The sequence below is a fragment of the Otolemur garnettii genome, unplaced genomic scaffold (genome assembly GCF_000181295.1).
Source record: "Otolemur garnettii isolate 467f Iridium unplaced genomic scaffold, OtoGar3 scaffold00091, whole genome shotgun sequence".
NCBI lineage: Eukaryota > Metazoa > Chordata > Mammalia > Primates > Galagidae > Otolemur > Otolemur garnettii.
Window position 1 is genome coordinate 276800 of NW_003852486.1, and position 12593 is coordinate 289392.

A 12593-nucleotide genomic window follows, 5' to 3' on the forward strand; every position below is an offset into this window, starting at 1 on the left:
ATAACCCCCACCCCATCTACAAATTTAGTAACCCGCTTCATCTTTACCATGTTGTCTTCTCTAACTTCTTCACCCCATGCTGAAAGCATCTCCCTTTTTTTCCATGAAGCACAACATGCCTATAGAAAAAGTGCACAACACATAATGTCAGTTCAATGAATTACTCTTAAGTGTGAATCTTAATATCAAGTAGAGCAAGTCTTCCCATTTTGTTTTTCTTTAAGAATTTTTGTCTGTTCTTATTATCCCCTTGTACTTTCATGTGTATTTTAGAATCAACTTCTCAAGTAACCACCAAAAAAAAAAAAAATCCTATTAGGGTTGCATTGGATCTATAGATCTATTTGAGGAGAAATTACATATTTCAGTATTTAGTCTTCTAATACTATAAAGCTAGCACCCAGATCAAGGGACAGAACAGGGCCAGTACCTTCTGAAGACCTCTTGTGCCACTTCTCAATCACTTATCCTTCTCTCTTTCCCAAAGATAACTATCTGACCACTATCTAACCACTATCTGACTTCCAGAAATACAGTTTAATTTTCCCCCTTTCTTGAACTTTATATAAAAATGGAATTCTTTATTATTTTTCCTATTGTTCCTGGTTTCTGTTGCTCAATCTTACCTTTATGAGGTTTATATTTGTCTTTGAACTTAAATAAAATGTATTACTCTTCATTGCTTTATAGAAAATCAACGTATGCATATACTAGAATGTATTTGTCCGGTTGACTATTGATGGACATGTGAGTTATTTCTAGTTTGAAGCCATTATGAAAATTACAGCTGTGAACATTCACATGCGTATTTTTTGGTGGATATGTTACTTATTTTTGTTGGGTATATACCTAGAAGTAGAAGTGCTGCATCATAGAGTAGAGATAACCTCAAATTGACTAGATAAGGCCAAATTGTTTTTCAGAGTGGGTGTACCCATTTACTTTTCTATCAACAACATATGACAGTTTCAATGGTTACACATTCTAACCACTACTTAGTACTGTTGGTCATTTTACTTTTCGCCCTATCATTGGATATGTCTCATATGGTTTTATTTTACATCCCTCGAATTATTAAGGAAGTTGAACAAATTTTCATATGTTTACTAGAAATATTAAAATTCTGTTTCTTAAAGTACCTGCTAAATCTCTTGCCCGTAGCCTTTCTATTTTAGGCTTTTATATGAATTAGTTACAGATTAGTATAAGCTTTTTCAAATTCCGGATATGAGCCTTTGACAGTTGTATGTTGGCAAATACCTTCACCCCTCTATGGCTTGCCTTTGAAGTTTCTCTGAGATACCTACTGATAAAGAGTCATTGATTTCAGTGTAGAATAACTTAGTAATCTTTCCCTTTGGAGTTAGCCCTTTTTGTATCCTGTTTGATAAATCTTTATTTTCAGGTTATGAAAATATTCCATCATATTTTAAAAGCTGTTTATCTTTTACATTCATATTTATTGTGTACCTGGAAATGATTTTTGGAGTATAGTTTGCGAGGGATCAAGTTTTGTATTTTTTCCATATGATTATCCAACTGACCATGTTGAAAAGATTGTCCTTGCCCCACTGCAGTGCCATCTGTACCATAAAACAAGGGTCCATATATGTGTGAATCTATTTTGATGTCTCCTCTTCTGCTCCATTGATCCATTTGTTGATACTTCCTCTTGTGCCTGGTTTCTTTTGCTCAATTTTACCTGTATGAGGTTCATATATGTCTTTGAACTTAAACAAAATGCATTTATTTTCATTGCTTTATAGAATATCAATGTATGAATATATTAGATTTATCCAGTTGACTACTGATGGACATGTGGATTATTTCTAGTTTGAAACCATTATGAAAATTACAGCCATAGTGCCATACTGTTTTAATTACAGATTTATTATACATTTTGATATCTGGTAAAAATGACTCTTCCTACTGGTTTTTTTTTTTTTTTTAAGAGTTCTTGGCCTTGCCCAGGCATGATGGTTCTAGCACTCTGGTAGGCCAAGGCAGAAGGATCACTTGAGCTCAGGAACTTGAGACTAGCCTAAGCAAGAATGAGACCCCCCCATCTCTACTAAAAAGAAATATTAAAAAAATAGAAAAATTATCCCAGTGTTGTGGTAGGTGCCTGTAGTTGCAGGTACTCAGGAGGCTAAGGCAGGAGGATCACTTGAACCCAGAAGTTTGAGGTTGCTGTGAACTAGGCTGATGCCATGGCACTCTAGCCCAGGCAATAGGGTGAGATTGTCTTTAAAAAAAAAAAAAAAAAGAGTTCTTAGCCATTTAGGTTCTTTGCGTTTTCATATGTATTTTAGGATCAGTTTGTCGAGTCCCTCCCTTAATGTCCCCAGTCCTGCAGACAAATCTAATTCTGTTCTGTTTGCCAATCCATCAAATATATAAAGAGAAAAATCACATCCCACCACAAATCTTCTTTCCTCCAGTTAACTTTGCCAATTCCTTAACTCTTCTGTCACATTACCAGTTTCCAAGTTCTCTCTCATTAAGATATATGTGCTGTGGTTTTGAGTTGCTCTATACCCATGGAGAGTGGAGGACAGCATTATCCTATACCCAGCATCTCAAAGTACCATCATAAGTGGTGGCAGCACATCTTATAGGGATATGGTTCACTCCTGCATGCTTTGTCTTAGTATTGTGGATTTTATTTCACTCAACGTAACATCAACAAATATGAACCAAAGTGGTATTTTTTATGTGTCCAGAATTGTTTTCTGGAGAATGCAAAGGACTATAGAATCTAAGAATCCAAATTCTTAAGGAATTTACAATTTGTTTGGAGGAACAACACATTATATATCAATCAGAGTGTTTTAAATACACTGCACAGTTTCTATAACATGTGAACGAGGCTTTAAACACCTGAGGAATTTAGGTAAAGGGTGGGCCGTTGTCAGTTGAGGTGATGAAAGAATAGAGACAGGAAGAACATGCACTTAAACGCTCATCGAAGCTCCTGGCTTCAATATTTCTTGCATTTGTACAAAAATTAAGTACTGAATCTTTTTGAGCTTTAGCTTCTTCATCCATAATGTGTGAATAACAACAATTTTTAATACACAGAGTGGTTGTGAGGCAAGAGAGGAGATGTATGTTAGGGTGATGAAGAGCAGGAGCAGCAGAGTGGGCAGAACACGCCCTGTGTGTAGCAGTGACCTGAGTGGGACCAGCGGGGAACCTGGGTGGGACAGACCAAATTCTGTTAAGAGGGCATCCCTTTCAGCTGCCCCTGTAAGAGCCACACCAATTTTGGTTCACTGTGAGAAAGGCCTTTGAAACACAGCACCAACAATAAATAAGGCTGCTTTGGTAGATTGTGAGCACCAAAATGTCCCTTGGGGAGTCTAAGCAAAGCCTGAAGAATGGAGTTCCAGGGAAGATGGAGGAGAATTCAGACTTGGGGAGGAAGCTGGGCCAGGTGACCCTTAAGAGCTTTCTAACTCAGGCTTCTCCTAGGGGAGAGATGAATGGGAACTAGCCTTCTGTTCAGCTAACCTGGTTTATTTGCTTCTCCTACAGGTTCTTCAAAAGAAATATGATCCCCTCCCAGCTCAGGACCCCTGCACTACCATTTACGTAGCTGCCACAGAGCCTCTCCCTGAGTCTGTACAGGTAAGGCAGCTCTGTGCCTCCTCATTGTATAGAGGGAATATGTGGAGATGGGGGAGGGGAGCAGTGTGTGTGTGTGTGTGTGTGTTCATTTATGTAGAAATGGAAGGAAACAGATAGCTGGATCCTGAACTGAGGAAGGCAGGGTGCAGCAAGGAGGATCTATGGCCTTGATTTTAGTTTTTGCTAAAACCCTCACATGGGCCCACAGTGGGTCATGGCTCATTTCCTATTGACTAGTGTTTCTTCAAGAGTCATCCAAGCCAAGGCATTTGGCTTTGCCTTGGATGATTCTTGGAGAAACACTAGCCAGTAGGAAATAAGACATGATCCCCTGTAAGCAGGTATGAGGGGCTTGTGGGGGTATTTAGCACACGCCTTCAGGGTGAGGGGCTTTCCTACAACTTGAACTTTACCTTGGAATTTAGAATATTGTAACCTAAAAATTCGTTTCCTCATATTAATTTGAAAAAAAAAGAAAAAAGAAAGAATCATCCAAGGACCGCATCAAAATCATCAGGCATACTTGTTAAAAATAAGGATTCCTGGGCCATCCGCCTAAAAGTCTATTAAACCATAATGTCCACAGGGAGTACCTAGGGACCCACATGTTGCAAGAGCAACACACCCCAGGTGATTGTGACATACACTGAAGTTTGGGGGTTGCAGCTTGGATCTAGGAATTCTCAAGTCTAGTTGCATAGCAAAACTCGCAGGGGAGCTTTGTGAAAACCTTCTTGCCTAGCCTCTCTCCAGCCCCATTTAATCAGAAAATTTAGGGGTAGGGCTCAGCATGGGTGGCAAACCTGGTAGAGAATCTGAGGTGCAACTCAGAAGGGAACCTGCCAATTCCACCCAATACAGAAGCCGCATGGCCTATGCTTACTTCTAACAGGTATTGTTCCATCACTATGTGAATAAATTCTGAGCTGAAATCTGGGCTCCATTTGGGCTCTTTTAGGAGAGAGCCTGGGATTATAGAAGCACAGAGGTCATAAAAATGCCCACATCCACCTGTCTTCTCAGAGTTCCTACTGCACACATACCCAGAAGGGCCTAAGCAGGTGCCTTGTTTCAGGATTAAATAGACCTTCAACTTAAGGTCTATTCTCTGTACCTTGTCATATCTGAGAGGAGGGTAAAAATATAAACCTCACTTCAAAAGTTTTAAACTTTAAATAACACGGATTTTTAATGAAATTTTCCTTGGGGAAGAAAATAGTGTGTTACAGCTTACATTTTACAGTGAAACTTCCTAAATGCCCCATTCCTTTCTCTTTCTTTCTCTGACTCTCCTCTCCCTAGACTCTGGGCTCTTGCCAGCCCTTTTTAAAGCTTAGTGATTTAGAATTCCCTTGGTTTCTGCTGACTGTGCCCTGGGCAGAACATCAAAGCAAATTTTTCTCCTTGGAAGGGAAAAGAAGGGAAGGGAGGGGGCATGAGCACTGACCCTCAGATCACAGAGACAGTCTCCTCCACTCCCTAATGCTTGGAAGGGAGCTGAGGCCTTCACTGTGAGCAGGGCAGCAGTCTAGGGACCTGAGTGCCGCATCCAGAAAGGCCCTGTCTGCGATCTCTCAGACAATCTTTCAGACACTTTCCTTTTTCTCAGCAGTGCTGTTTCCACTCGGGGCCATCTGAAGCCAGGTCCGTCCACTCACAAAGTTCTTTTGCTTTGTCCCCAGGAACCAAACTCCATCACAGTCTATGCCAGTGTGACGCTCCCAGAGAGCTGACACCAAGGATCCAGTAAAGAGACTTTCTGAAAATAAACACTGAACTTGGCCGCAGGTTTCAAGTTCCCTAAGACAGACACTCTGCACATCTGTACCCTCCTCGGATCAACTCCTGGTGATGGTTCCTCTTTCCACACCTGTGAAACGGACAAGGCAGTGAGGCACTCCACACACCCAGCCTGCGCTGCCGGGGCATAGACACTGGGCGGAGAGCTACTCGACACAGCTGTCCATCTTTGCAGTGTGGCAGAAGAAATGGGCAGTGTGAGTTCAGACTCTGGGCATCCTGCTCTTTGCTGGAACTGGATGATAAAAACCAAAGACAGAGAGCCAGGACACCTGTCTCGGCCCACTGAACACCAGCTGTAAAAGCTCACATTTTGGGTGTCTTTATTTTATTCTGGGAGCTGATCCTGATCACCCACAGACCTTATTAAGGAGGTGGGCATGACTCAGTTTCTCTTTCTGGATGAAAGGGAAAAGAAGAGTGAAGAGTGAATTCTTTATTATGTGTAAAACACTCTGAGATTCTTCTATAGAAGAAGCTAAGAGAATCCGTATTTTATTTGCAAAACCTAGAAGCTAAAGAGTCAATAAACTGAAAAAATGACTTGGAGATCTCTGAGCTTTGAACCATAGAATGAAAACCATCTAAGATTCTTAAAAAGGAAAGTTCTATGTAAACAGCATTTAGTTTAGAAAAAAGAGAAAGTAGCAAGCGCTTGGTAGTGCTGTTACAAGGGAATGTGAGATACTCAGAAGAACTTACCCCAGAGTGATTTTCCCCTTCTCAAAATGATTTTTAAACCCAAGTTCTCTGCTTATTCCCTTGAACAACAAACCTGGAGCCTCTGCTAAGGCTCTCTCCAACAATCTGCCTCTGGCCTTTTCTGCCATCCAGAGCCTCATGGGGTATTACAGAGCAAGGTCTCTGCCAGGCTCATCCTACTCCCTGCATACCTCTTCTCACACTAATCTTATCTTTGAGTAGAAAATTAAGTTATTTTGGCCCAACGGCTTCACATGGGATTGAATGCTTAGTAACTTAGTTTACAGGCAAAAAGAGGCTCGTTTTACAAAGTCCTGCTATCTCCCTACTCTCTGCTTTTAAACAGACCGTCTTCAATTTAAGCTCTTCTTTTTGGCTCTTGCATAACATTGATGAGCCCAAGGTTAACCCAAGGTGTTTATAAGAAATAAGCAATGTACCATTGCATAACAAGGGGCACCAATATCCCAGCTAGATTCTTGGGTCCTCTGTCTTATATCTTACTTCCTCTATTCAGTCCATTCATATTTTAGCTTCTGTGCCCACTGTATCTCTTTCCTGGTACCAGCTTCTGTAACAGGGTTGCTAGTTGTAATCAGCAGAAACTGAATTTGGATTTTATATGTAGAAAGGAATTTATTGAAAAGATATCGATTGGTTTGAATAACTGCTAGGAGGCTCTGTAAAACCATGCTTTGAAAGTGAGCAGAAAAAAAGAGAGACTAGATTGTGACTGGAACCACAGGCAAAATTACAAAACCAGCTCAGGGATAATGACCTTGGGCCCCATAGCTGGACAGCCACTGTCCCCAGCACTGCTGGACTTGAAAACTTGGTGTTAACATTGTTGCTGCTTTGTCTGCCACTAAAATAAGTTCACCAGGGTCTCTTCTTCATCTTTTCATCTCTAGTTCCAATTCAAAGTCTGGGACTGAATGGCTAAGCCTGGGTCACGCATCCATGCAACACTTCCAAGAGATGCTGAGAATTGAATATCTGGTATTTCACAGTGATTGGGAAACTCTGCTCTTTATGAGTTGGGGAATTCTCCAAATAGGAGAAGTGGGGTCCAGCAGCTGGGCAAACAAAAAATAAACTGTCCACTACGCCAACCTTGTATAACCATAAACTTGCTGGCCATCTGTTCTCAAAACCGTGGTGGTACTAATAGGGATGTGTGAATACTGGGGTTTGGAGCACTCATTTTTTTTCACTACAACTCAGATTTCTCTAGAAGCTTAGTTCCCAACACTTGGGTTTTTCCTGTGGCTGAATTTTACTGAATAGGAGGACAGAAATAAAGGCGGAAGAAGAGGCCATCCCTTCAAAATGTCTTGACTCTCTGGGTCCAGTACAGCAAACACTTGGCATTATGTCCCACACTTCCAGACTCTGAGTTACAGCTGGAAAAACAGAGAGCCCCTTCTGGTGGCCTGGCCACTATTCAGTTTGCCCCAAATGGCACTGTTGGGTGAGCATGAGCTGGCCTTTTCCTCAGGCTTAAAAAAATTAAACTGAGACTTTAGAGTTTGATTTCCCCGTGTTCCCCTCTAAAGCTGTTTTCTTTTGACAAAGCATATCTGAATTCTGGGGAAGTCAGGAGGAACAGACCTAGTCTCGGTTTTAAGGCACTAAGGTTCTGAAATACGGGGGGTGTAGTCCCAGCTCTTTAGGACACTTTCTCAGTCATGCAACCAGGACATGACTATTACAGGATGCTGGCTGAAAAGCCACTGCACGTCAATTCTCCTCCTGAAGTTTTATGGTTCTACTTCCTAGAAATGAGTAAATTACTGGCATTGAGGAGATCTCACTCTCGTCTTGTGTTTCCTAGAGCATTTATAACATGGTGATATGGCAACAGGTATTTGCTGGCCTGTGTCTCCACAGCCATAGTTACGAAATCCTGAAGATGGATGATTTGATCGGATGAGATGTGAGGTTGTCCCTTCTTAGGTCATTGACAAGGATTAGCCAGGTGCCCACTTTACCAAAGATCAGGCACCGCCCTTCACATGGAGAAAAGAACAATGTTTAAAGATTATTTAATTTTTTTATCACCACCAGAGTAATCCCCTTCCCTGAAGTTCCCCAAATTCCCCTCGAGGAGAAGATCTAGAGTAAGGTTTCTCAACCGCAGCACTACTGACCTTTAGGGCTGGATAATTCTTTGCTGTGGGAGTGGTTCTGTGCACTTAGGGTGTCTAGAAGCATCCTTAGCCTCCACCCACTAGATGCCATAACCCATGTCCTGCCCTTGAGCAGGACAATCAAAAGTGTCTCCAGACATTGTCAAATGTCCCTTGCGTGGCAAAATCTCCCCCCGTAAAGAAATGATGATCTAGAGATATGCCGGACCCCTAACGAGTCTTGAAAAGACTAAATACACTTCTATATACCAAGAAGTTGGTCTATGAAAAATCATATTTGTTTTACTATTATTCGCATTTATTTTATGGTACATCTATTCCCATGCCATAAATTTTTGTTTCTTCAGTTTCTTCTGGGACATCTTTTTCTTCTGCATTACCTCCTCTTCTGCTTTGGAAACAATTTGTTCCTTTTCAGTAAGGATCATCTGGATATGGCAGGGGGAGCTCATGTATGGGTTAATGTGACCATGGGTTCTATAAGTTCGGAAACGCATCTTGGGTGCTTTGCTCACTTGGATATGCTCAATGACCAGAGAGAATCTACATCTAAACCCTTAAGTTCAGCATTACTCTCTGCATTTTGAAGCATATGCAGGAAAAACTCAGCACTCTTTTTGGGCCACCAACCCTGTGTCCAGCCCCACTGTTTGGCCTGGACACACCTACCAACTCCACCATTGTAATGTCGGAATGGTACATACTGTTTCTTTAAAGTGACATCCTTCAGATACTTAATGGCTTTTTGTATATGCATACTCTTGATGGCCTAGAAAGTTTCACATGTGTTTTTAAAGTGAACACGAAGATTTGAGCCTCTTCACTTGCATGACTTTGTGGGGTTTTCTGGGTCAAGTGAATAGCAAACCATTTTCACAGATCACCTCAGGCCGCTTAGAGGAAGAGCTCAAAAATCATATTTTGAAAGTGACCACCTGGTCACTTGAAGCATGCCCAAAACCTGCTGATAGTTCCAAGGTTACCCAAATATTAGAATTACATGAGTAACTTTTTAAAAATAGGGACGCCCAAATCCAATCTCAAACCCAAATGAAATCTGGGTTGAGATCTATAGAATCACCATCCTAGAGGTCATGAGACAGAAAGGATTTTGCCATGAACTCTTCACAACAACCACAAGAAGGTGATATAGCAATATAGCCCACCCTTCCCAAGCTCACCACCACCGCTTCACTGCATCTAAAAAAAGACGTGAACTTAGTCACAGTGTCAATAACACTGTGGCTGGATGTTCAACAGCTCACAGCACTTATTGGTAGGAGGGAGAGTTGCCTCCTCTCCTTAGAGATCAGGAAGCCCAAGATAGACTGATGACAAGTTCTAATCAAGGTTAACTACAAGAACTTTATTTCATAGAAATTGAGCTCTACTCATTGCTTCTCATTCAACAAACAGTTATTAAGTTTCTATTAAATGTTTGAGCCTGCCACCCAGTGGGAGATGCAAAGAAAGGCAATTAAATATTATGATAGGTGAGTCACTACGTAATCTACTGGGACCAACTGGAAAATAAAGACAAATGCTATGAATAATTACACAGGCTCAATGACTAGGTATATAATTACCCTAATGGTAAAGGAAGTGAGGTGTTTTCAGTAAGCTCATGGTAGGCGCACCCAGCTTTAGGAATAAGGAAAGTAAGTTCATTTTAGGTAAAAAGCTCAAAGTGACAATAGAAATGAATAGAAATGTCCATGACATAGCTAGAGATGAAACAGCATAGCTCATATTTAAAAAATAGAAACAAGACATGAGAGTCACCTTCATTGTCGTCATATTTTGAAGCTGAAACTAGGGAGAGAGAGAGAGAAAGGTAGTCCATTGATAATTTTATACCACATTTAAAAGACAGGAGAATTTACAACACAGTCAAGGATGTAGATAAGATCACTGGTGTCATCAAAGGCAAGGGAATAGAGTCCATGGAGGACAAGTCACCTATAACAGAAGCCGTTGAAGGAGGAAGAGGGCCTAGAAAGGGCCACTAGGTTTGGCTACAGATGATAAAGATTTCCTATTTCTTGTAATGATCTCCAAAACTTACACTCCCACTAATAGTACATCAGACCCCAAAGTTCAGGGTTTGAGTAAGCATCTAGAAAGCTGAAGATGTGGAGGTTCCTGGAAGGTGGCTTGGAAATTCCCTGCCCTATGCATCTTTTCCATATTATCCTTTGTAATATCCTTTATAATAAATGGGTAGATGTAAATAAAATGTTTCCCTGAGTTCTATGAGCTGATCTATCTAGAAAGTTAATTAAACCAGAGGAGGGAGTCATGAAAACCCCAATTTATAACTTGTCAGAAGTATAAGTAACAATCTACTACTTTTGACTGGCATCTGAAGTGGGGAACAGTCTTATGGGACTGAGCCCTCAACCAGTAAGATCTGATGCTATCTCCAGGATGACAGTGTCAACACTGAATTAAATAAGAAGATACCCAGCTGGTATCTGCTGAAGCACTGATTGCTTGGTATGTGGGAAAACAATCCTCAGACATCTGGTCACAGAGGTGAAGTGTTACATTGAGTAGTGTAAGAGCGAAGAGTAGGAAAAGCACTTTGGGATTTTTCCTCTTTTACAGTGTCTGATTTTTTTTTTAATTTTACTCTTTTTTTCTTCCTTGCTACTAGATAATGTGGGAACAATTCATTATTTAGTAGATTCAAATTCTCTGTTGTAAATCTCCAACTTTTAATCTTTTATTTCCACTATTTTCTTTTTTTTTTATTTCCACTATTTTCTTCAAAATATTAGTATTTTAACATTTCCACTATTTTTCTTCAAAATAATAGTATTTCCACTATTTTCTTCAAAATATTAATTATAGCTATTTAAAAATCTTTGCATTTGAACCCAATAGGTCTGCTTCTAATGTCTTTTTTTCTCTTATTAATCATATTTTTGTCCATCTGGTATTTTTTAAATTTAATGTTATGCATTGTATATAAAAGAACCAGAAAGATTTTAGATTATCTTTGGCCAGACGTAGTTCCCTCTTTTGTCTTTTAGGTAGATACAGGAAACTGATCATCTTGATGCAGAGATTCAGCTTTTAATTGGGCTGGATTTTAATTTATATAAAACAATCTACATTTGTTTCTGCCTATTTCTTGAAAATGACTCTCCTGAGCCTAGATTAAGATACTGTCAGGCATCTATCTCCTCCAATCTGAAAGACAATGGGAGACCCAGCCCAACTCTTCAGCCCTTTCATTCTGCACAGCTTCAAAATTTGGCAAATCAACTAAAGGAGAAACCATCACGGCAGGTTTTAGAGCACTGTAGAGCTGTTTAAGAGATTTAACTTTGCTTCTAGAATATGTCAGCCTAGCTCCCCAGGTTCCCATATCTTCCTAGAACCTAGAAGTTGTCCTGTAAAATCCACTGTGTGTTAGAGAACACCTCAGGTTGCTACCTTAGTCCATTGGTGCGGCCATTAACAAAAGACATGAGACTGAGTAATTTATAAAGAATAGAAATTTATTTTCTAACAGTTCCAGAGTCTGGGAATTTCAAGACCAAGATGCCAGCATCTCATGAGGGACTATTTGCTGCATCCTCCCATAGCAGAAGGCAGAAGGGCCAAAACAGGATAAACAATGTCCTCATATGGGAGGAGAGCAAAAGAAAGTAAACACACTTCCAGTGGTTACTTGTTGTCCTGGTTTCTAACAAACTTGCATCAGGGACCTAATGGGGCAAACAAACAATAGCCTCTGGCAGCCAGAGCCAAAGCTCAGCATTCCACAACCTATCCTCTGGTTCACTCTCTGGAATTAGGGGTCATAGTATCTCCTTGCTTTAATTTAAAAGCTCTCTGATACCTTCAAAAATAAAGTTTTTGTAGTTCATCTGACCTTTTATAATTTGTTGTGGTAGGACCACTGGGATGCTGCAAATGATTACATCCCACTTGGAGGTGATGAGGACAGGTCTATCCACTCTTCCTGGAAGGAGTTTGGCCCTGTGCCAAGTACTACAATGCCCATAACCACCCCCCCACCCAAAAGATTTTCTTAACATAACAGCTCTGCAAGCTGATGAGTCTTTGCATTTCTCAGTGACCCTAGGCCACAGAAAACCATACAATGGGCCCACATCCAGCAGCCATCTCTCTAGGACCAGAGGGAGCAGCCTGAATGTGATCAGAGGCATTTGCCACAGATGCTGTCCTAGACTTAGTGCAGAGACAATGAGGAAAAAACATTCATGCTCAGTTTCACTATCAAAGCAGAAGAAAATGGAATGCACATGCAATATGTTTTTTTTTTTGTTTTTTTTTTTT

The 12593-nt window shown here is 40.6% G+C and overlaps 1 protein-coding gene across 2 annotated transcripts in view; it reads left to right on the forward strand.

The window, feature by feature from the left end:
* The window catches only part of SLAMF1 (signaling lymphocytic activation molecule family member 1), a 33337-nt gene extending 27974 nt beyond the window's left edge, over positions 1-5363 (forward strand). For both annotated transcript variants that reach the window (XM_012808567.1, XM_023516450.1), the window contains 2 exons: positions 3538-3630; positions 5313-5363. In XM_012808567.1, coding sequence (XP_012664021.1) covers positions 3538-3630; positions 5313-5363 — 144 coding nt within the window. The remainder of the gene's footprint in view (positions 1-3537; positions 3631-5312) is intronic.
* Positions 5364-12593: the final 7230 nt, after the last annotated feature.